Raw genomic sequence first — 21,427 nt, 5'->3', positions numbered from 1 at the left:
GATTTCTTTTCAGTTGCAGTAAAATGTAAGGATCACCAGAATTAAACTTGGAAGGAAATGTTTTTTCACGAATGTCTGGATAAAGTTTGCAGGGAGCAAAATAAATTTCTCAGTGATTGCCCAGATGTTTAACAGCGCAGCCGCCTGTGCCACGGGGGTTACTCCCGACGTGAGCGTCACCGTCCTTAAGGAGCCGTTTTATTTTAGCGCCCGGCTTCAGGGAGGTGGTTCAGCGCGCGCGCGACTCGCCGCGTCTCCGGCCGCGCCGGTAGTGCCGCCGGCCGCGCCGGTGCCGCTCCGCGCCGCCATGGGCAAGAAGACGCTCAGCAGCCTCGAGATCACGCTCATCGTCCTGTTCTGCCTGGCCCTCATCGTGGCCTGCGTCCTCATCGGCCTTTTCGCCACCGGGCAGTCGGGCCTCAAAACGACCCGTGAGTACCGGCCGGCCCCGGCTCCCCGCGGGACTCGCTCCCGCCGCCGCGCTGCGGCGCAGACGTAAGCCGTAGGGTGATTCATAACCCGGCGTCGCAAACAACCCTTATCCCTCCCTCCCAAGCCGACGCTTCTCTTCGTCTCCCTCCGTTTTCTAAACGTAGAGCTAATTTGATTTCAGTGCTCTTGAATACAAGGCATGGCTGAAAGAAAGAGAAGGAAGGAGGAGGAGTGTGCAGAAGTAGCCAAACTACGTGGGAAAAAAGCTCTGTAATCACGAAAACCTGCAGCATTTCCTGCTAATGTGTTAGTGCGTTAGAAGCCGCTTGTCTTGCAGAGATGCTAACTCCGAGCATCCTGCTTTACACCCCATTTTCTCTGAGTAACCATTTGCATATGGAGATCGAAGCAAACAGCTTGTAGGTGAAAATGGCAGTAAATTAAGGGTCACCTTAATTTGCTCTCACAAACCTGAAATATATCTGAGCATCTTGCTGGCCTTTGGGTGCTTTTATCTGCTGCTCCAGGTCAAGTGCCGAAGAGCAAAGGGTATTTCAGAAGAGGCACATATAAGAGCAACAGCATAACATCATGTAAGAAAGAGGAAGACCTTCAAATTTTCATTTGGCATATGCACTTTATAGGAAGTAAATTTGTTAGAAGGCTTATTTAAAGGTAGGTTTTTGCGTATCTTCAGAAATAAAACTAAAAGCACCAGCCATATGCTTAAAAACTGAAAAGTGAAGCTCTCCTATCTTTATCTGGAACAGGTATGTGCAATTTTTTAACGGTAAGAGAAATCGCAGTAGCAATAGTTTAGGCTCATTTGAATTGCTTTTAATGATTGCACAGTTTCAAGTTTGTGAGGTAAAGGTTGCAGAAATAGTTAATGACTGAAAAGATAATCAAGATATTCCTATAATTTGGAAATACTGACGATAACCCATGAACTTATTTCCCCAACAGAATTCACTCCACAATGCACACTTCTGACATCCTCAGAGAGGATTGACTGCATCCCGGACCAAGTAGCAACAAAGGTCTGGAAACATTACAGAGAAAATTATAAAACGGGTGTTATTCTGTAAAGCCTTAAATTTAGTTATGAAAACTTAACTTGTCTTTGCTAGATCAGTGTTTCCTTAGCCAGTTTCGATCTGTGCATGCCTGAATACAGTGAAGTGTAGCCCTGCTGTTATCAGTTTCAGCCCGTTGACAGCAGTTTGCTGTCAAAGGTTGAAGGCCACCACCAAAGTCCACCCCATCAATCTTCCCTTGAGATAGGTGGGAACAAAATTAGGGAAGCATCAAGGGAAGCAGTTTGGAAAATCCAGTCCTTGTTTTTTATGTGAATTTGTGTTTGGTGAAACAATTCTTTTCTTGTGGGATGGCCAAGCGTTAACATCTATAATAAGGTATATTTTAGAATTAGCCGGTCAGGATGCACTTTACTGAGCTGCTCAAGATTTTTCAGCTATAATAGACATTGTCATAGTTTCCTTTCAGAACCAATTTTAGTCTCAATCTCTTTCCTGCTCAGTTGACGTCTGGCTTCTGATGGAGCACAGAATGTAGAAATGATTTTGCTTAAGAAGCTGTGAGTTCTTTCCCAGTGGAAAGAACTGCCCTAAATTTTCAAAGTCCGTTCAGAACATTTGTATAGTGGCTGTTGTTGAAACATTTTTACCATTATTATTATTATCATCGTTACTTTTCATCTTTTAAAATGTTCTTACTCTGATGGAAAGTGATGGGTACCTGCCATCTTTGCTTAATTTGGCGGGGGGGGGGGGGGAAGTTGAGTAGAAAAAAAATAGTGAATATATCATGATGCTTGGTGCTTGCATCATTCATAGAGATCCAAAAATGATTAACTGGCTGTCCCGGTCTCTGAGCAAATCCCCCAGCTAACTGCAGAACGGACTGTTGTTAATGGTACAGTCATGCCACAGGTCGTGTTATGCTGTATAGTTCAATAAAATCCTGCAGGAGGATAAATTATTGGAGGCTGAACCTCTTCTCTTTCGCTGGAAGGAGCCGGTTCCTTCGCTGGTCCCTGAAGCCTCCGAGCCCTGCTCAGCCGGAGCCCTGGGTCTGGCCCAGCTCTGTGCCATGCAAAAGCTTGTTTTTTTGCGATCTTGCCTTCCCAATTTTGCTCCTTTTCCTCCTCCACCATGCAATTATTTTCCTACATCTGAGAAAGTGGGAAGTGACTTCTGCTGGGAAGACTGTGGTTTAGAGCATGGCCATACATCACTTGTCTGGAGCAAAAACTGCTCTGGAGGAGGAAATACTGCTCAGATCTTCATCTTTTGCACCCCAGATTAATGGCCTGTGTGCGCCTCCTACTCCCCAGCACGGGCTAGGAAAAATAGTGGCAAGGGTTATTCAAAAATGAGATATTTTGGCACAGTTTTATTCTGCAATGTGTTTTTGAACTCTCTTCATTTTGGGGTGGTTTGGACAGTGGGAGCTAAAAAACGATTCTCAAACCCGTTCTTTCCCTAATGAACACTGGGGAGCTGATTTCACGGGGTTCCTGAGACAGATACTGCCTTTAATCCGCGCCCCACGAGCTCCGTTAGGTGCATGCCTTGCATAGCCCAGAACTGCACCCGTTTCGCCACCCGTTCCCTTGCACATTTTCTCCTGCAAACATTTGGTTGTCCTTCTTTAGGCTTATTTTTAATACTACCAGAGGCAGAGCTGTAAAACCCCAGATGCCTACTTAGGGAAGAAGATAACTCTTCTGTAGTGGTTTCCATTACAAGCTTGCAGGATAAGCAGCAGTTGGGAAAATTATGATTTACCTGGGCTCTTGTAGCACGTAGGTTAGTATCTGTCTTGATTTTTTTTTATTCATTCAAGACATTCTAAAATAAGCCAGAAAATGAGCTTTTATAAGTAGGATTGTACAGGGTAAAAGTATGGAAAGAAAATAAATATTTATTAACTGTTCACAGGATTGCCGAAGATAGAAACTCTGAGAGAAAGCAGACATTTATTAACTATTCCCTATTGTGGCAAACTATAGTGAACTTTGATTAGAGAAGAGGAACATACCAATAAAAAACGAGCCACCACGACTAGGGCTAGAGTTGTTCAGCATTACTCTGATACCTCTGACGCTTTATTTTTCTTTTTATCTTATTTTAGCAATACTCTGCTGGCACAGGCTTGTCTATTCGGTTTGCGTAGAAGAAATATTGTAGTTAAGCACATAGGCAAGCTACTCTCTTAGTCCTGGGTGCCAAGGTCGACGTGCAGAAGCCATCTCAGAGCGTTCGCCGTCACAAACTGCTTCCTCGTATCTGAGACTGTCTCTAATCACGCTTTGACTTTCTCTCCCTGGCTTTATTGGGTATCGGTATCTGTCATGCCGTTGTTATAGCTCAGGGGCTGTGGCCAGCTTTCATCTTTATTTGCGTCAAATGATAGGTTTTATAGAGGCCTCTCCAACACTCTTGGGGTGAACTCTGCTCCTTCTCGGCGTTCGGTGCGAAGGGTCTCGCACCCCACGCACCTACTTCTGTCTTGAAGCTTAAAACGTCAAGAAACTGCACGGCTGCGGCTTGCAAACCTGCTAGAGGCAGAGCTAGCTAGAAAGGTGTCACCGCACTGCAGAGCGGCTGCCGACACTGATCGGGGAGTATTCCCTGGAGGCAGCTGGGAAACAGAAAGTGTGTTTATGAAACTGGAGGAAGGAGATACGGTAACCATCAGGCTTTTGGATATTATCTGTTGTTCAAACTATCGTACTCTGCACGGGATATTTCGTCGTTGGTCTAGGAAGGGGTAATGAGACTGTGGGAGTAATTCTGGTGCTCCGTACGTAGGATGCTCCCCGACATAGGAAGGGAAGGGAACAAAGATCTGAGTTTTGCAAGATGTAGTTGTTAACAACAAAAAAAGAATTTCAGACAGAAGGGATAGGTGCTTCTTAAGCTATCTGAGATAGCTTATAACCTGCGAAACTGGTTATAAGGTATAATAAGTCTCTTCTAGTGGGAGCTGGAAAGGTGGGGAGTGAACACAGCTATTTCACAGCCCTATTAAATGCACTGATTTGTGAATGATTGGGGGGAAAAGTGAGTCACTGGTATCTCTCCTCGGACCGTGCCGCTTGTCTTGGCTCTGCTCAGAGGCTGCAGAAAGCATGTGCACAGCACTGGCCACCCTGTGCCCCACAACCCAGAAGTGAGGGCCACCGGGGCTAAGGCCAGCGGCAGCAGAGAGCCTGGGCCAGCTCCAGCTGTGATGCTCTGTGGTGTATTTAAAATAAACACAGCACAAACGCCAAAAATATTTGATCTCAGATGGATGAAGGCAAAAGCAGCTTCAAGAGCTTCTGTGAGCTGGGAGGTGGAGGTAGAAGTCCTGGAGATGCGCAGGGGGGATGAGGTCCTGGAGATGTGCAGGTTGGACTTGGGCACCTGAGATCTTTCATGGACCGAGGTAGCCCTTTGCTCCCAGTGAAGCCTCTTGCATTGCTACTGCCTGTTGACCCCAGTCGTGAGTTATTTCTGTAGTAAGAGACAGTGTGAGGACACTTAGAGTGATATATTACCCAAATCTTACCCTGGAGTATAAAATCCACACAAAGAATGTGTGAACGAGTTAATTTCTAACCACAAAGTGCAGGTGCTCTGGTTTACTGGCCTACTGCAATGCAGTGTAAAGTTTAGTCCCACTACACTGAGATGTATTTTAAACAATAGGGTTAATTGCCCAGGGTTTTCTGGAAAAAAAATTGATTATCTCAGGTTGAGGCTGTAGGGAAGTATCTCAGCCTTTGTGATATAGAAGCATCAGATTAAAATGTGTATTATACCAGCTGAGCAGTGTAGACGTTTGCAGGCAGTGCAGGAAGTCGTTAGTTTGGGTTTTATACACAAATTATTATTTTACAATTATTTAACCTAAATAGTTTTAAACTATTTTATAAGTATAACATCCATAACTTTTATCCACTCTGCACAATGTGACTTTTGGTCAGACTATGCTGCTATCTGTCATAGCTCAGACAATTCAATAGGTTTTTTTAAAGGTTCATTTTACCTGAGGATCTTGTGGTTTCGAGAAAGAACGAATGTTTAAAAATCATTATTTTTTCCAGCACCAATAAGCAAGTTTGTACTCTGAATCCAGAAATTCTATTTATTCTGTGCCAACAAATTCACTTGATAGATTATTTTATTTTCATAGAAGGAGGCAGGCTATAGGTAAATATTTTAGAGGTTTCTGGGTCTGGGGTAAAACACAGCTCTGGTGCGTTCTGTTATTGTAGCGCGGGGGGTTTATTTGTGCAAAATCCGCTCACGTGTGCCGCTCACGCGCCAGAACCTCTGCAACCTGCGCGGCTGCTGCTGGGGGCCGCAGAGCGACACCAGCGTGCCCTGGTGCTACTTCTCGTCAAACCACGGCTACCAAGTGGACGGATCCGTGCGGACAACCCAGGCGGGTAAGCTGCGGGCCCGGCTCCGAGGGCTGCGCGCGCTCACACGGCCCGTTCCGCTCTGCGACACGTGTCTTTGTCCTCTAAGGCTTCCAGGCGTCGTTGAGAAGGCTGTCGTCACCTTCCCTCTTCGGAAACGACATCAACACCGTCCTCCTCACCGGAGAGTATCAGACGCAAAATCGCTTCCGGTTCAAGGTTAATTTTTTTTTATGCTTTTTTTTTTTTTTTTTTCTTTAGGTTCAGGCTACGCGCAACATTTCGGACAGGCAGTTATCATGGAGAAACGTGGCATAGGGGGGCCATAAGGGCCATAAGGGCTGCACTAATTCTCTGCGTTGCTCTCGTGACCCCTGTTGAGGTGTGTCTTGGTGCATCCAAGAGCAGATTTTGGCCAGGAGAACCTTTTATCCGGCCAGGCAAGCTCAAATTATGGTTGACAACCATTTTTAAAGCTTCTTTTAGAAATGTTTGGACTCAAAATACACAGCCAGCCTCCGGACCTTGCTGTCTTGCTTCCTGGTCCGTTCATGGCACAAGGCCCATCCCTTGGGATGCTGGCACAGCTTCCCGGGCCACAGCACCGAGGGGGAAAGCTCAGCCCCTCGGTGAGTGCCGAGACCTTTCTTTCTTTGTTCTTGCATAGGTCTAATGATGAAAATGAAAAATGACAATTATTTCAAATTAAAAAATTTTCCAGTACCTTTGAAAAGATGAACTTTTTTGTTCTTTACCTTTTCCTCATCATCACAGGAAAACATTTTGGGGGCAAATGTATTTATTTACTTTTTATTTATGACCTGGCCATATCTCGTAGTTGTTTTGTCGGGAAGCTTTAGTACTTCTAAAGCTTTCTGTTCTTTATGGAAAATTCAGTAGTCTGTGAATATGTAATATCCCTGGATTCTAGGGGTTAGCTGGACTTTTCCTGCTGGAAAAATTCCTCTTTTTATGTGTTCCTACTGAGCAAGGAAAAGGCAGGGTTGAGGACAAATATGGAAATAGCTGAAACAGAGCAAGGAAAGTGTGAAGAGAGAACTGGTGAAGACAACAGTGGAAGACTGGGATAGGGATGGAAATATGTGGTGGACTGGGACCGGGACTGGAAGGGGGTTTGCCAAAAGTAGGACTGCCAAGTGGGACATCTGGAAGGCAGGCTACATTAGTCTGTGCTCAGCCAGTGTCTAGTCATGGAGAAAGATTAAAACCCTTGAGGAGCTCAAGGGCTGGGAAACCACTGGGAATACAGTTGTGCAAATTCTGGGTAATGTAGAACTCCATGGGAAAAATCCTCTCAGATCAAGTAATAATGGAAATATCCTAATGTATATATAAACAAAGGGGTTCATAGGTTTACACAGTCTTAATTCTGCCATTTATTGACTTCAGCCCTTTATTGTCTTAATGCTGTTTTGATAATGTCTGTTTTTGGTAAGTCAGAAGTATCTGTTTGTGCTGGAGGGCATAAGAACTGAACATTAATTTCTAAAAGCCTAAAACTTTTGTTGTTTTAATATGTACAGATCACTGATCCTAACGCACAAAGATTTGAAGTCCCCCACGAGCACGTAGAATCCTTCAGCGGATCTGCAGCCTCCAACTTAAAGTATAAAGTTGACGTTAAGCAGAATCCCTTTGGCATCGTGGTGACCAGACTAAGCAATGGAAAAGTCCTGTAAGTAACTCTGGTGCTTTTGATGAATAATGCTGACGTGTTCTGTTTTCTCTGAAAGTCTGTGTTGAGCACAAATGATGCGTGCCCAAGACGGCACGTATATGGGGCATGTAATGCGCCTCTTTTCTTCTGAGCGAGGAATAATTTGAAAGGACTCTATTGAGGGCCCTCAAAACAGCTCCTGCGATGTGGAGAGCTCTCTGAGCAGTTTTAGGTCTGGCCATGCCGGTTCTTTGTCCTCTTTCCTCTTAATACCAGGGAAAATCTTCACAGCTGCTTTCTTTGATTGATTCAGGGAATCCTTATATATTGAATGCTTTCATCCCCTTCGTTTCCTGAAAATAAATGAGTAGAGCAAGCCTACCTTGCAGCTCGCTGCCCAGCTTTCAGACCCATTTAAAGGGGGAAGTGTCGGAAGCAGCACGCCCGTTCAGTCAATCCAGGAATGATTACCTGTCAGACTGCTACGTGGGATTGCTGTCAGCTCTTCAAGTTTAATTAATTAGCAATTACTTTTGCGCGGTTATTAGTATTGTTTACTTAAAACCCTCTGTAGCGATTGATTTGCTATTATAGAGTGCGCTATAGATGGACTTGGTGTTCGGTAGTCTACGACTGATTAAGTAGGTATATGGAGGGGAGAATAAGCAATCTAGTTCAATAGGATCATTTGATCCAGGGCTCTGGAAGACTGCTTGTATTGTCCTTAGACATTTATTTAATTTCATTAAAAAAAAATTGCATTTTCTGTCTTTAAAGGAAAAAAAAATTAGTTATGCTTGACTGTGACTTTGTGAGTATCTAGAAGTAAGCCAATATTAAAATGTGATAAAAGTAGCCCCTTGGATGTAAATCCTTGATTAAATTTGTTTACACAGAATAAGCACCCTTCCCCAGTGACTAAACATCCAGAGAAAAGGGAGGCCCCTTGGGTAAGGAAGAGTGAAAATTAATATTTTATTGCAATTCATTACAAAAGTCTTAATTATCCTACCAATAGGATAATTGGTAGCAATATAGCCTACCAACTGGCATCATCATTCGTTACACTTGAACCCCTCCCCAAAAGTTAGCCCTCTGATAGACCAATCACCACCATCATTTGCAAGACAACACCAAAAATTATCATAATTTCATAAAAAATATAGATTTTTTCCAGTATCACTAGTCTAACTAATCATTAAAACTGGGCAAAAGTACATCAGATGAGGGTTTGACCAACGAAATCTCTTTACAGTATCAGTATTTTTTACTTTAATTTAAAACAGAAAAAGAGATAACACAAGTGGATTGTGATTGCTGAAAGTGCCGACTCCCCTGTTATTGTAACTTGTTTATGTAATGTTTGTAACTACTAATACACTATCTGTTTGCTTAGTTTAAGGACCTCTTATTCTAGTAATAATAAAATAGTGAGAAATACAGCTAAGTCATATATAATACAGTTATACAAATACAATTATTGTCCACTAACCCATCTAGAGTGATAAATTCTCATTAAAATTAATATAGGTGTGTTTGTGTAAAGTTAGGAGAAAGTTATATTGCTCTCCTTCGTATGACTAACATGTTACGTCTTCTAGATTGTCGAATTTATCACAAATATTACACAAAAGGCAGATTGTTTGATTAAAAATGCATGAAGTGAGTAGACAAAAGCAGATCGCTTTGAAATTGTGCATGACATTGAAACATAGCTAGGTAGCAGTTTGCCATCTCAAAGGCAGTCATTTTCTCTGCTTTTGGTGAAAGACTGTGTTTCTGTAGATCCCCATAAGCTCTTAGCTTAATAAAGCTGAAGATAACCTTCAAATCTCAGGATCAGCTTCGTTCCAATTGCTTTGAGCTTTAAATCTGGTTTAATCATAATTACATTCTATTTATGATTGTTTCATTTTAAAAAAATGATGAATGAGGGAAAATAAAACTACTTCTGAACAGGAGTCAATTTTAATGCATTTCTCAATGGGGAATGCTAAAAGTCTTGGATGAAAAAAGAGGAAACCCAACACCGATAAGTTCAAAATTAATGAAATTAAATGTTTGGATTAATCGGAATTCTTTCTTTTTTTTCTCTCTCTCGCTCTCTAGTTGGTCATTTCATAAGGAAAAAAAAGTAAATATTTCAAACCTATTTCTATTTTGAGGGTTTAAAAAAAAATAGAAAAGAAAGGCTCCAGGAGACAGAGCGGGGTCTGGCAAACTCAATTGGAAATGCCCACGTTTTGGACCCGAAAAAGGTCCACAGGGTCGGGTAGGGAGCCCCGGACGGGCACCAGAGCCGCTCGGTGGCAGGGGACAGCCGGCCCCAGCGCTGCGCCTGGCAGCGGGGCTCAGCGAGGAAAACCAATTAACGCGCCCGCGCCGCTCCGGCTCGGTGCAAAGGTCCCCGCCGGGTCTCGAGTCCTGCCCCTAGAAACGAGGAAGGAAATTAGTTTTTTTTTTCTTAAATATATAAAGCTCTGCTAATCCTTGACCGGAAGATTAGGAGTTTGTCAGTAATGAAAGGGATTGGCGAAAGCTACTAAATTAAATTAACAAAAGATACTTTATTAATGAAATTGGCTTTTACTTTGTGTTTCGCTGAGAGATGTAAAGGAGGATTATTGATCTCTGGCTTGTTCCGTTTGGGCAAATATATATTTAAAAGAGGCTCCATATCTATTTTCAACACCACCAACTTCCCGTTCCTAAGGTTTAAAACCTTCGCGGCTGCCTTACGCGAGGTTTCCCATGGGAGACGTGATAGTCATCAGTTGGGACTGTGCCCTGCTAAGGATTAAATCACTGCTGTAATCCGTCCTCGGGGAGGCTCTTGCCTCCACCCCCAGCTTGCTGCAGCACGGGGCCGTGGTTTCCCCTAAAGCACGAGCTGCCATTGATTTGAAAAATCTGGTAAAAAGTGGATTATTTCTGTGTTTCTTTCCCCTTATGGAAATTTTCCACCTGCCTGGCTATCGTGCTGGGAGTTTTGGGGACACAACCCCCAAAACAGCTTGGTCATGCAGACAAGACCTTTTTGGCTGCCCTCTGCCCAGGTCCAACTCCATCAGGGCCCCGCTCTGCTCTAACCAATAGGAGTAATTATTGCTAAAATACTTCTTTTTTCTTTTTTTTTTTTATTGTTTGATCAGGTTCGACACCACTATTGGGCCGCTGCAGTACGCCGACCAGTACTTGCAGCTGTCCATCAAACTGCCCAGCAGCAACATCTACGGCGTGGGCGAGCACGTGCACAAGCAGTACCGGCATGACGTCAACTGGAAAACCTGGCCCATGTTCAGCAGGGACACGGCCCCCTCCGGGGTAAGGGCTCCCGCCGCCGCGCCTCATTCCTTGCACGTCAGTCCAGGAATCCAGATGCATTATGCAGCAGACACGTTGATAATATCCATTGAGTTGCTCCCCGAAGACTTGTCAGGCACCACATGTTACTGCTAAAAGCAGGATGTTGCTGATGAAAGTTCCCCGAGGAATAGCTTTTTATAAATATTTTGATTTTTTTGTGCGGGTGCATGTTCGTGTGAAGTGTTGAAAATCACTCGATAAACATTAATACACGAGTCTCTTCAGTTCCCACCGATGCACACAATAAATAACAATATGTCTAAATGCATCGCTGTGCGCAAAACTCAGTACGTGCGTTTCCAGCTAATGGCTTCGCAGCTCAGCAAATAATGGCACAATTCCATTTAACAGCTGTTTCCTTACGAGATAAAGTATGTCTGTCGGCAGTTATTTGTTTCGAGTCTTTATGGCTGCCTCCTTCCAAAATGATTTCCAAGGCGCCCATTTTCCGATGACTGTAGCAGAAGAACCGTGCACGTGCGCCGAGACTTCCCTGGGCTTTGGTCCAGGTTGCGGCAGCGCTGGCGCGCGGCGATGCACCGCGTCGCTCTGCCCGTGCCCCGCTCCAGGGACTTGTTAGCAGAGAGGCCGAGCGCACGCGGTTTCGAACCGCTCGCGCCGAAGGCGAGGCGCTGGTGAGAACAGCGATGCTCGTTTTCTGCTTGCTGCTTTTTCTGGTTCTGCATTCCCCCACGCAACCTTTTTGGGTACGTTGGGGATGTAAGCAATCAAATCTCATTGCTATGTTTATTAATATCTTTTCCTTTGAATAGAAGCTTTTGAACAAGGGAAAATTTTGCTAAAGCTTGTAAGCACTCAATTGAACTCCTGTTATTAAAAAAAGAAAAAGAGGCGTTGAAAACCCTATATGTCTAGTGGTACGTAATCAACTTTAAGGACATTATGGAAAAAGAAATCAATATATACTAAGAATGAATGTTTGCTAATAACATTTTTGGTTTCATTTTTACTGCGGTTAAACTGAACTAATTTATTTATAACTAGCTCATGAACGTCTGATAAACACAATTTGTCCCTATTACCTCAGTTTAATAAGGCAACAATCCATACGCTTTATTTCGAGGGAGCACTGAAGTGTTTCGCTGAAATAGAAGCTACACTAGCCGAATCCCTGTACGTAATTAATTAATGCTTTGAAACTAGCACCTCTTATCTGGAGACTTCCATCATGAGAGTTAATGTTAAAGTTGATCAGGGACCCCAGGGAGTGAGCTGCTGAGATTTGAGTCACTTTAAGCTGCACTAGCTCTCTGTCCATTAGCTAGCGGGTGAGGGAGCTCCCTGCCAAGATGTTGGGGAAAATTTTTTTTTCCCCTTGGGAAACTTGGTCACCACGTGGGAATTTGGTAGGAGAAACTAATTATACCCCCTCTGGTCTAATTGCTGGAGATGGCTACGTAGGGTGTGATTTGGCCCAGGGAAACGTCGTGAAGCTCAGTTCTTGTTTTCAGAACCGAAATCTAAATTATCTCACTTTTGTCTCACTATAGACAAGCTCTATTGTAGAAATCATCACATTGATTTTCCATCGCTACTAAATTTTCAGCTTATAAACCGCCTCTTTTTAATAATTAGCATGGGGAGGTTTGAAGATAGCTCTTATCTGAGTGGGCTCCATTGGATGTAGACTAATTAAGTTAAACTAAGAGTGAACAAAATTAAGCTAGGCTAATTTCAAATAGATATGGTTATTTTCCTCGTTAATTTGTTCTGAGTTTTGTTTTTCATGGAAAATAAACAACTATGACAACACCTGTTATCATTTATAAAGTTTTTGTTGCTAAAAGTACAAGGAAAAAAGAAGAGAAATAAGACAAAAAAGAAACCAGGCATTCTCTTATTTACATAGGTTAGATTTAAAAATAGTTGCCTTGTAGGATTAATAGTAACGTAGATTAGAGTAAGTCTGCATATATTACAATATTATTTCTGGGTAATATACATGCATATCAGGTAAACAATATACCCAATATTTTACATCTAGATATATTTATATTTTACATCTAAATTCCATCATATCTATTTGCTTATGTTATCTACATATTTCCAGAGATTTTTTGCTTAATGGAAAACATTCACATAAACAAGAAAAAAGCCAGGAAGTAAAAACCAAAGCTGCAGGAAAGTGTTAGTGTTTTTATTTTTGTTTATTATTGTATTTTGAGAAGCCTCAAGTTGTATCTATGATATTTTTTGAAATACAGATATTTATTAAATTATAATCTTTTTTTTTTTTTTGTTTAAGGATATGCATAACTTATACGGAGTTCAAACTTTCTTCCTGTGCTTGGAAGACAGCACTGGAGCCTCTGTGGGTGTTTTCTTGATGAATAGCAATGCCATGGGTAAGAAAGCTTTCTCTGTCACTCCAAGTATTGCAGTTAAATTTCTTTTAAAATGATACGTGGGACTGTGATCAAATCTGAGCTAATGTAGATGTCCTTTATTAAGGACATCATTGGAAAAGTTAATGAGAAAAGACTGTGCCTTTGGGTTTCTAGTGCTTCTCTTCTCTATGTGGGACCTATGGACATTTATGAAGAGTCATGTGAATACGCTTCCCCTCCACTGCAAGTGTGTGGTTTGGGGTTCCTCGGGCATTTTGATGTTATGTTTTTTTTTCCCTAAGCAAGTTCTCCTATGTTCAGTATCAGCATGACCGAGTTACGGTAGATTTAGTGGCTGTTCTCATCCGGCAGAGTTTGCGGTGCAGCCCGCCCCGGCAGTGACTTACCGAACCATCGGGGGAATCCTCGATTTCTACGTCTTCTTGGGGGACACACCGGAGCAAGTGGTGCAGGAGTACCTGAAGGTACCTCTACCTGGAGAAACTGCACATAGAATTTTTAAGTGTTTAGCTTTTTTTATTTATTTCTTCCCCTTCTTTATACAACAATGCATCTTCGCCGCGTTGTTTATTAACGGATGGTATAACGTGGTATTTGCACGCTCTTAGCTGCGTAACTCTTGCTGTGTCCCTAACGCGACTGCTGCCATCAGGGATCGCTGGCAGGAGTTAAGCTGGGGCAGGGATGTGGTCAGCTGGGCTTGCACTTGCCTGCTGGAGCTGATCCCTGTTGTAAGGACAAGTCCTTGTTTGCACTGCGATATTACGGGGTGGGTACAGATTATTGGGTGCTTATGGTATGTTACAATTTATGGGAGAAAGGCAGCACGGATATTCCTCGTGTGTACTTCTCGCAGCTGGATGACATTTCAGTGATACCTGAAAGCACGTGTAGGTTCTTCAGCAGTATTGCCCTTCAGGGGCGAGGCCCGAGAAGGAGAAAATAAAGCGAAGAGGGGGGGATTATAAGGGCAGCAGTGGTGGGCGTCCATAGCGGTGTCTCCCGTTTCTCGCCCTGCAGCTGGTGGGGCTGCCGCTGCTTCCCGCCTACTGGAGCCTGGGCTTCCAGCTCAGCCGCTGGAACTACAGCTCGCTGGACCAGGTCAAAGCCGTCGTCGAGAGGAACCGGGCCATCGACCTGCCCTACGTAAGTGGGGCCGGGCAGGGCTGCGGGGACGGCTCCAGCGCTGTGCTCCTCGCCGGGCGCCTTTCCCGTCGCTCCGAGTCCGTGAACTTCCCATAAAACGCACACAGACATCCCTGGTGAAAAGTTTTTACGATTTTTAATGGTAGACCAATCGCCAGACTGTGGGAGACACTTAACCACAGTGGTTTTCATTTGCCCGTCTTATTGCAACGATTTTGCAGTAAGCCTTTTTGGCTATATCCACCTGTTTTCTGACCCGTTATCTAATCCGCTAGCTTTTGTCATCGTTGTTCTGAGGACCAGGGAATTGCGGAACAGCCGGTTACGACTTAATTTGCAATTAAATCCTAAAATTAGATTTTAAGTTAAATTAGCCTAATGGCTTCAAAGGGGAGGGAAAAAAAAAAAAAAAAAAAAAAAAAAAGCTGATTTTAAGCTGGACTCTAAGAAGCAAGGTGTGGCGTAGGGGCTGGCTCCAGGAGCGCCGGGCAGGGCGAACGGGAGCCGCGGGCCGGAGGTGGTGCCGGGGAGGCAGCGTGCGGAGCCCGCACCGCCGCCTCGCGTGCTGAGACCGAAACCCCTTTTCCCTCAGGACGCTCAGTACACAGACATCGACTATATGGAGGAAATGAAAGATTTTACCTATGACAAGGTGAATTTTAAAGATCTCCCCAGTTTCGCGACGTATATGCACGACTATGGACAAAAATACATTATCATCTTGGTGAGCGCTTTACTGTCTCTTTTTCCATTTTAAATGCTGGCATTACAATTGTTTATTGTCGTCCTTTGCCTGTTTTGGTGCGATTACTGCATTTTTTGCCTAGCATTGCAGTGCTGGGCAACAACCGCCGGAGCGTTTCGTGGCTTCTCTCGACGTCTCGCTTTCCCTTTCCCTCCCGTTAGGATCCCGCTATCAGCACGGCCAACCTCGCGGACGGCAGCGCTTACGGCAGCTATGCCAGGGGCGAGAGCAAAAAGGTTTGGATTAACGAGTCGGACGGAGCGACGCCGCTGACTGGGGAGGTAACCCACCTCGCCCCTGCGCCCGGTTTGGGGAGAGGAGCTGAAGCGGGAGAGCTGCACGCTCGCCACGTTTTTTTAAGCTAGGATTTTGTCTGCTTCGAAATCCCTCGTAAATCTGCCGTATATGTATATACACCCACGCACACATGTTCTTCTCCTTTCGATGCTAACGTGGGTTTTGCAGACGCGCTGCGCGGGGGGGAGAGAGCACGTAGCCCTCGCGGCGGCGGCAGGAGAGGCGCTGCCCTGCTGCGGCACCACTCCTTCTGCCGCTTCCGCTTCTCACCGCAACAAGCAAAAAACACTTTTATTTGTTCTTATATTATCATACACACCAGTTACTGTAATGCTAGACGTCAACTATATTTTGGAAAAATAAGTAGAAGCTAAAGGAACTGTAGTGACGTGTAAATATTAATAATTCCAACGTAATTAACGGTTTAATCAATTTTTTTCCTTTGAATATTGCAGGTGTGGCCAGGAGTAACTGTGTTCCCAGACTTCACTAATCCCGACTGCACCAGCTGGTGGGTGGAGGAATGCAGATTATTTTACAATACGGTGCCCTATGACGGGATCTGGATTGTAAGTAACCCAGAACTCCCATTTTTTTAAAAAAAAAAAAATCCTGGCTAGACGTTGCATGGAGTTTGAAAGGGGATGCTCACTGCTACTAACCTGGAAATCAGTGTAGTAGGATTTGTATGTCTTTTGCTGTTGAATCTACAGTCCAAATGTGAATTTTAAATCTGAATTTGAATTTGAACCCTGCATGCACGCTGAGTAAAGGCATCTCGGACACATCCTGAATACGGGCTGTAATGCACAAAATCCATGGAGCTGCTCTCCAGGTGGCTTACAGAGGTTCAGGTTAGCAAATCTGCAATTGCTGCTCCGGATCGGGATTTGGAAAAGTCAGGCTCTTTTAAACAGGTTCTCCCACTGCAGATTTGATAGGGAATGTGGTGTAGTTATTTTCAGGCTTAGTTCATGGAAATGAGGTAAGATTACGAACCATTAGTCTCTTACAAAAATATGCTGTAGTTAAGCTTTTAAAAGTGAGTGCCAGAAGGAAATCTGTATTTAAACTTCCTAATCCATGTTTAAGCACCTGAGCAGGGATTTAACTTCTTTTTCAAAGATATAGAGCACCTAAAACTCATTTTGACTTGGAAAGATTTATAGATTTCCAACTGCTCTGAGAGACAGCTCAAATTATAGTGAGGCATCTAAGTGTAGACTCGGACACCAAACACCAGGACCCACTCTGGAAATGCCCGTCTACATTTACATTTATTAAAGGTCCTAACGCACATTTCTATAGCATTCTGCCTTTGCACGGAACTCATATCAGAGGTACTGGTAAATCCGAGCTTTGAAGGTAGTTTTTAAGTACGATATCTTAATTTTTTTCCTTGTGCTGTGGCTGAAAGTATGGAGCGTTCTTAGACTCGCAAAATCCAGATATGTAAATTTTCCTTAGGTAGAAAATAGATTTTTAGACTGTTTTCATTCTTGTCTGCTACATAAAAATTTCTGATCCCCTAAGAAACTAGTTGTTTTCATCATAACGAACTCCAGATTTACGGCTGCAATTTTAAACCCTAGAATGGCATTAATCTCACAAAGCAAAGCACAGGTATATGCTTCAAATAGCCTAGAATATTGCTGCATTTCAGCAAATTCTGTTTGATTTATGCTGATACAATTTTGAGCCTGGGGGCAGAATTCTGTGTAACCATGTTGCATAGTTTGGCCTTATTACTCTTAACCCCTACAGCGAAATAGTAGGGTAAAATGTCATTTCTTGTTTAATAAAAGTTGAAGCCAGAGAGCTCAGAAAAGAAGAAGGAATTTTATTTACCAAGTATTTGCAAGTAGGAGCAGAAGTGCTCAAAAACTTTCACACTTCCAGTGCGCAAATACAGCCTTGCACAGTGAGGTTGCAAATGTATTTTAAGTTTGCCACCTACTTCAGTTAGTTTATTCAGGTTTTTTTTTTTCTTTTTGATGCTTAACCAACATGGTACTTTGTGTTTGATGAGGGAATTACAATGTGTAGCTGACAGTCACCAGGGTGCATCAGGTAATCTGCTGTTAACATGATAAAGCAGGCGAGAATTCCTTCTGCTTAAAAATAGATGCCTTTGGGGAAAGAAAATAGGAATTTTGCCCCACAGCTAGGGGAAAAACCCCACCCCCGGGTGGGGACGGAGCAGCTCGGCCGCTGCGTCGTATCGCTTGGCCTCGCTGTAGCACTTCTAATTCGTTATTCCTTAGAGGCTCTGAGGAATAAAACATAACGTTCTGTCAGGAAACGTGCTTGAGGAAACTTTATTGTACACGATTTCTTGCATTTTTCAGGATATGAACGAAGTGTCCAGCTTTGTTCAGGGCTCAAGAAGTGGCTGTGAGCAGAACGACTTAAACTACCCTCCCTTCACGCCCAGTAAGTCCGTGGTCTCTAACCACGAAGCAAAATACTATCTTTTCTCCAAAAATTTGTGAACTGCTGTGTTGCCAGCTACAAGGATAAGAAACGATTTTAATATAGGTTTTATGGATGGGGTTTGATTATTCCTGTTGACAGAAAATACAAGCATGCCTGGGCCCTGGACGGCAGCGTGGGCTGTGTAACTCACGAGAATAAATGGCTTTTTCTTTCCCTTTCCAATTATTACTGGATGTTATCATTGCCTTAATTATGTCTAATAACATATTGATCTTCTTTCAGCATCAACAGTTTCAGAGATATATGCAGAGCTAAAATGGAATTCAGATTTTTTTTTATTAAGTAATAGCTTTAACTAAGCATTGCCAGGAAGTTGGCAGATCAAATGATTCAGAAATTTAGGGTGTAGGTACGCAGCCCCTCCCTGCATGGGTGGACTGGTTTGCATGAGGGATCCAGCTGGCACGAGGATGACTTCAGTCAGTTATGACCAGTACTTATCTGGAAGTAAAAATGTAATTTCCCCTGACCTCAGACGTGCAGGCGCGATTCGAATTCAAGAAGTTCCCATCTGTCCGAGGCTGCAGCTATAGCACCTCCAGTTCTGTATTTAAGATAGGAAATTAGAAAGGGATTACCTGTTGGTCGACTGAAAGGTGCAACTTTAAATAAAGAAACATAATAAAATAAAAAAATACTAAAAAGCATTTGGGAGCCTTCTCGGCGTTCACGTGCCCACCGAGGAGCTCCACGGAGAGGGAAGAGTGCTTCAGTGGTGACCTCGCAGCCTTGATCTGCTACTTTACAGCAGAGTAAATAGCCAAGGCGGAGAAATTAGAGCCCGCTTACGCCGTGCCCTTGCTTCCAGGCCGACGCCAGACTCGTGACAGAGCCGGCGGCGAGCTCCATTTGTGCTAAGATTTACTCTGAGCGGTGCCAGAAAGCGCTGGCATCCACGGCAGCCTGTGGTTACCGCTTAATCGCACCTAGACAAAGATATAGTACGTGAGCTAATCATTTTATGCTCTGAGCAAATTGCAGCACGTCAGACATGGGTGTGCTAAAATCCACTCTGCTAGAAAAGGTGCATTTCTGGGCGCGGGAACGGGGGAATTCTGCTGCTGCTGGTGGGCTGGTTGCCAGGAGGCAGGGAAAGCTCCAGCGCAGGGAACTTCAGTTTGAGAGCAAAGAAGAAGAAAACTGGCAACCAATAGTAGCGTTACGTGAATGGTATTTTGACCTTGTGCAAGTCAGAGAGGGCTTCATGCAAATACTAAAAGCCAAAAAAGGGCCTAAATTTCATGAAAGTGCCTTAAACAAAAGATTGCAGGATGTTTGGAATCAAAATATACTTGGAAACTGAAACCTGTCTCCGTTTATTGAAGATATTCTTGACAGGCTCATGTTTTCCAAGACGATCTGTATGGATGCAGTGCAGAAGTGGGGGAGACATTACGACGTCCACAGCCTTTTCGGCTATTCCATGACCCTCTCAACCCAGCGGTAAGCAGTGCTCCCCAACATCCTCGCAAAAAAAAGGTACACGAGAGCGTACGGCCACATCTTCAAACAAAGCAAGAGACTTCACTTCTAAAGGGTCCTGCTTCCTGGACAGCAGGAGTTACCACACTCCTGAAAAAACAGTCTCTCTGCAACCCCAGAATTCGCTGAAACTGGGCATCCAAAATAACCAAACAAGGCAGAAAACTCTAGTCATATGAGAATGCCTGTGACCCTATTACATGCAAAGTTCAAAGGAATACCAAGCTTTATTATCTAAATTTCAGCTAGTAAGGATGGTAAGGATACTGTCTTTGCATTAGAAAATTAATACAAAAATTATGTCTAAGGATGTAGTGAACTGCCAGCTATGTTTTAATAATTTTGAACTAATCGAACTACTTGAAAACCTGTATAAATCAATTTTACTGCAAATTGAAGAATAAATAAAGCAATGATTCAGAGCTCTGCTAGCACAGTGCTAGGGACTATCACAACATTTAAAATGTCTTCATCTTGTTGGGTGTCTCAAGTTTCAGCTATGGTAAAATATACTAATTACAACCCTGGGCCAAACACCAATAGTCAGAAATGTTTAGTAAGATTAAATAGGATTAATATTATGAACTTAGTTAAAAGACACCCAGATAACAGTAAAGGAGTCCCTGTCCCTTGGATTATTGTAAATTAGTTGGTATGAATTTGCCTTATATGAAACCGTTAGTGTCTGAGATTTCTTTTTTCCCTTTGCATAATTCCAGCTGTGCTTCGCTTTCAGAGCCATTGAAACCGTGTTTCCGGGAAAACGGGGCTTCCTTCTCTCGCGGTCCACCTTCGCTGGGTCGGGAAAGTATGCGGGACACTGGCTGGGAGACAACGCGGCCGTCTGGGATCACCTGAGGTGGTCAATACCCGGGATGCTGGAGTTTAACCTCTTTGGGATACCCTACGTAAGAAATAATACTGATTTGTGGCATCCTTTCAGAACAAACGGATAAGCGTAAACTCTTTGCATCTGCAATATCTGATTATCTAATTAAATTCTATCTATATAACCGTACTGTCTTTTTAGCTATAAATTAATATCCTTTAAGGATCTAGTTTTAACATTTTTCTCCCCAGTAATTATTGATTTTTGGTTTAGGCCACTTTCTTACGTTGATTTCTGTGGGTGTGGTGTGCGTGTGTATGGCAGGATGCACGTGTACCTCAGTCGTACTATTTTATATATTCCAGGCTGCCTGTTACCGCTAGTATTTTTTATTCATCAGTGACTGTTGTGGAATATTTCAGTCTTTTCCTTTGCATTTCAGACTTAATAGGAGCACCCATGTATAAACAAAAGAGCATTTGTATGACTTTTAAACTGTTTTCCTACTGTATGTTCATTAGCACCAAACAGGAGAATAAAGGTTTAGAAGAAAGAGCAATGGGCAATGTTAGATGGTAGTTAGTTGAATTTTCTGTGCAACCCGTACTTGCATTAACTTAATTGTATAGTGCAGATGATGGACTGTAAAAACGTTCGCAGACCTTTTACATTATGGGAAAATAGGTATTTGCCTGGCTACTTCTGCTTCAAATTATAGCTTAGAAACTTCAGTAATTCTGGTAGAGATTCAATCAAAGAAAAATACAGCAGGCAAATTTACTTATGGATGAGAAATTTGAAAGAAGAAAGGTAGAAATGTGTTGAATGGCTCTTCCAGCCTGGCTAGCAGTTAAGGATGAATTAGGAAATCTCTAGAAATCAATAATTGAAGATCTGTGTAGAGCGCAGAGGAGCAATGTACCGTCCATCCAACATGTTCTGGTTTTACTTTAAGATTGGGGCAGATATTTGCGGTTTCTTTGATGATACCACAGAAGAACTTTGCAGACGGTGGATGCAAGTAGGAGCATTTTATCCATTTTGCAGGAATCACAACGCTGAACTGTACATAGTAAGTTTTACCTTCTGTTACAAAATTTGTCTTGCATTATACTACCATGTTCCCTTTAACACTGTATTACTAGTAATTACA

General features: G+C 43.2%; 1 protein-coding gene across 2 annotated transcripts in view; it reads left to right on the top strand.

Moving 5' to 3' along the window:
• The first annotated feature begins 307 nt into the window (after positions 1-307).
• SI (sucrase-isomaltase) overlaps positions 308-21,427 on the top strand; it is a 50,058-nt gene continuing 28,938 nt past the window's right edge. Inside the window, exons 1-17 of one of the 2 annotated variants that reach the window (XM_062582308.1) lie at positions 308-431; positions 976-981; positions 1,399-1,472; positions 5,773-5,893; positions 5,976-6,085; positions 7,411-7,562; positions 10,697-10,868; positions 13,177-13,276; positions 13,631-13,743; positions 14,300-14,425; positions 15,018-15,149; positions 15,332-15,451; positions 15,923-16,036; positions 17,816-17,900; positions 19,289-19,406; positions 20,182-20,353; positions 21,230-21,346. In XM_062582308.1, coding sequence (XP_062438292.1) covers positions 308-431; positions 976-981; positions 1,399-1,472; positions 5,773-5,893; positions 5,976-6,085; positions 7,411-7,562; positions 10,697-10,868; positions 13,177-13,276; positions 13,631-13,743; positions 14,300-14,425; positions 15,018-15,149; positions 15,332-15,451; positions 15,923-16,036; positions 17,816-17,900; positions 19,289-19,406; positions 20,182-20,353; positions 21,230-21,346 — 1,956 coding nt within the window. The remainder of the gene's footprint in view (positions 432-975; positions 982-1,398; positions 1,473-5,772; positions 5,894-5,975; positions 6,086-7,410; positions 7,563-10,696; positions 10,869-13,176; positions 13,277-13,630; positions 13,744-14,299; positions 14,426-15,017; positions 15,150-15,331; positions 15,452-15,922; positions 16,037-17,815; positions 17,901-19,288; positions 19,407-20,181; positions 20,354-21,229; positions 21,347-21,427) is intronic. The other variant, XM_062582307.1, reaches the window with a different exon arrangement.

Source organism: Rhea pennata, chromosome 9 (assembly GCF_028389875.1).
Source record: "Rhea pennata isolate bPtePen1 chromosome 9, bPtePen1.pri, whole genome shotgun sequence".
Lineage (NCBI taxonomy): Eukaryota > Metazoa > Chordata > Aves > Rheiformes > Rheidae > Rhea > Rhea pennata.
This window is presented reverse-complemented; position numbering and strand designations above follow the sequence as displayed.